The sequence below is a fragment of the Ovis canadensis genome, chromosome 5, assembly GCF_042477335.2.
Source record: "Ovis canadensis isolate MfBH-ARS-UI-01 breed Bighorn chromosome 5, ARS-UI_OviCan_v2, whole genome shotgun sequence".
Lineage (NCBI taxonomy): Eukaryota > Metazoa > Chordata > Mammalia > Artiodactyla > Bovidae > Ovis > Ovis canadensis.
Genome location: NC_091249.1, coordinates 53742749 through 53744344, shown reverse-complemented (window position 1 = coordinate 53744344; position 1596 = coordinate 53742749). Strand labels below are relative to the sequence as shown.

The following is a 1596-nucleotide window of genomic DNA, read 5'->3' as shown; positions in this document are numbered from 1 at the left end:
TCTTGCTTTTTCCAAGATCCAGCGGATGTTGGCAATTTGATCTCTGGTTCCTCTACCTTTTCTAAAACCAGCTCGAACATCAGGAAGTTCATGGTTCACATATTGCTGAAGCCTGGCTTGGAGAATTTTGAGCATTACTTTACTCCCATGGTTCAAGCTCGCAACAAATAAGATATATACATTTTGTTATTTACACATAAAAGAAGAGAAGATTCCTTATGTAGATAAAACAAGTGAACAATAATTTAATTTGTGTAAAATTGAGAAGAGTGTTTTGGCTAAGTAGAAACTGAGTAACTACATGACTTGTGATCACTTCCTTGCACTTCATGTCTGTAGAGAGCACAGTTTTCCCATGAGAAGTTTCTTCAGAGCATCTTTCACATCCTTGTTTCTTAAAGTATAAATAATAGGATTTAAGGTGGGGGTCACCATGGTATAGAAAAGTGAGATGAACTTGCCTTGGTCCTGAGCATAACTGTTGCTTGGTTGCAGGTACATGTAAATTATGGTGCCATAGAAAATGATCACCACTGTAAGGTGGGAGGAGCAGGTGCTGAAGGCTTTGCGCCTTGCCTCCACTGATTTGAGCCTCAGCACTGCTTGAGTTATGAAGCCATAGGAGATAAGGATGAGTGCTGGGGGGATTAGGAGAAACAGGATACTAACAACAAAAAGGACCAGCTCATTGATGGTGGTATCCACACAAGCCAACTTAAGGAGAGCTGGTACTTCACAAATAAAATGATCCAGCCTGTGGTTGCCACAAAAGGGCAACTGCAAAGTAAAGGTTGCATGAATCAAGGAATTGGTCAAACCACTGAGCCAGGAGATAAAGGCCAGCTGCTGGCATAGCCGTGGGTTCATGATGACCGCATAGTGAAGAGGTTTGCAAACAGCAACATAGCGATCCAAGGCCATCACAACCAGGAGGATACACTCGGTTGAGCCCAGTGCTAGAGAACTATAGAGTTGTACCACACAACCACCATAAGTGATGGTTTTCTCTGGTCCTCGCAGGTTAACTAGGGTCTGAGGTGCAAGGCTAGTAGTGAAGCAGATGTCCAGAAAGGAGAGGTTGCTGAGGAAGAAGTACATAGGGATATGAAGAGGAGGATCCAGATATGAGATGATGATAATGGTGATATTTCCCACAAGGGTCAGGAGATAGAACAAAAGGACAATTACAAAGAGCACAGCCTCTAGGCGAGGGTGGTCTGAGAATCCTAGAAGGACAAAACCAATCAGAGAACTCTCGTTGGCTTTTTCCATCCTCTAGAGGGAACTGTACCTGCTAAAAGAAGAATAAAAACAAATACATTTGAAACAGCTCATCCCAGAATCACAGAATGTATGAGCTGAAAGGATCAAGAAGACTGACTTGTCCAACCTGTTAATTTTTCATCCCCAATGTGTTACTGGGCTTCCTTAGTGGGTCAGTGGTAAAGAATCTGTCTACAGTGCAGGAGACTCAGATTGGATCCCTGGGTTGGGAAGATCCCATGGAGAAGGAAATGGCAACCCACTCCAGTGTTCTTTCCAGGAAAATGTTATGGACAGAGAAGCTTGGTCTATGGTGTTGCAAAGAGTCAGACA

At 43.2% G+C, this 1596-nt stretch overlaps 1 protein-coding gene across 1 annotated transcript; it reads right to left on the bottom strand.

Moving 5' to 3' along the window:
* Window positions 1-327: 327 nt before the first annotated feature.
* Window positions 328-1272, bottom strand: LOC138441767 (olfactory receptor 2G3). The gene has a single exon (XM_069592841.1). It carries the CDS (start codon window positions 1270-1272, stop codon window positions 328-330), a length of 945 nt encoding a protein of 314 aa, XP_069448942.1.
* Window positions 1273-1596: the final 324 nt, after the last annotated feature.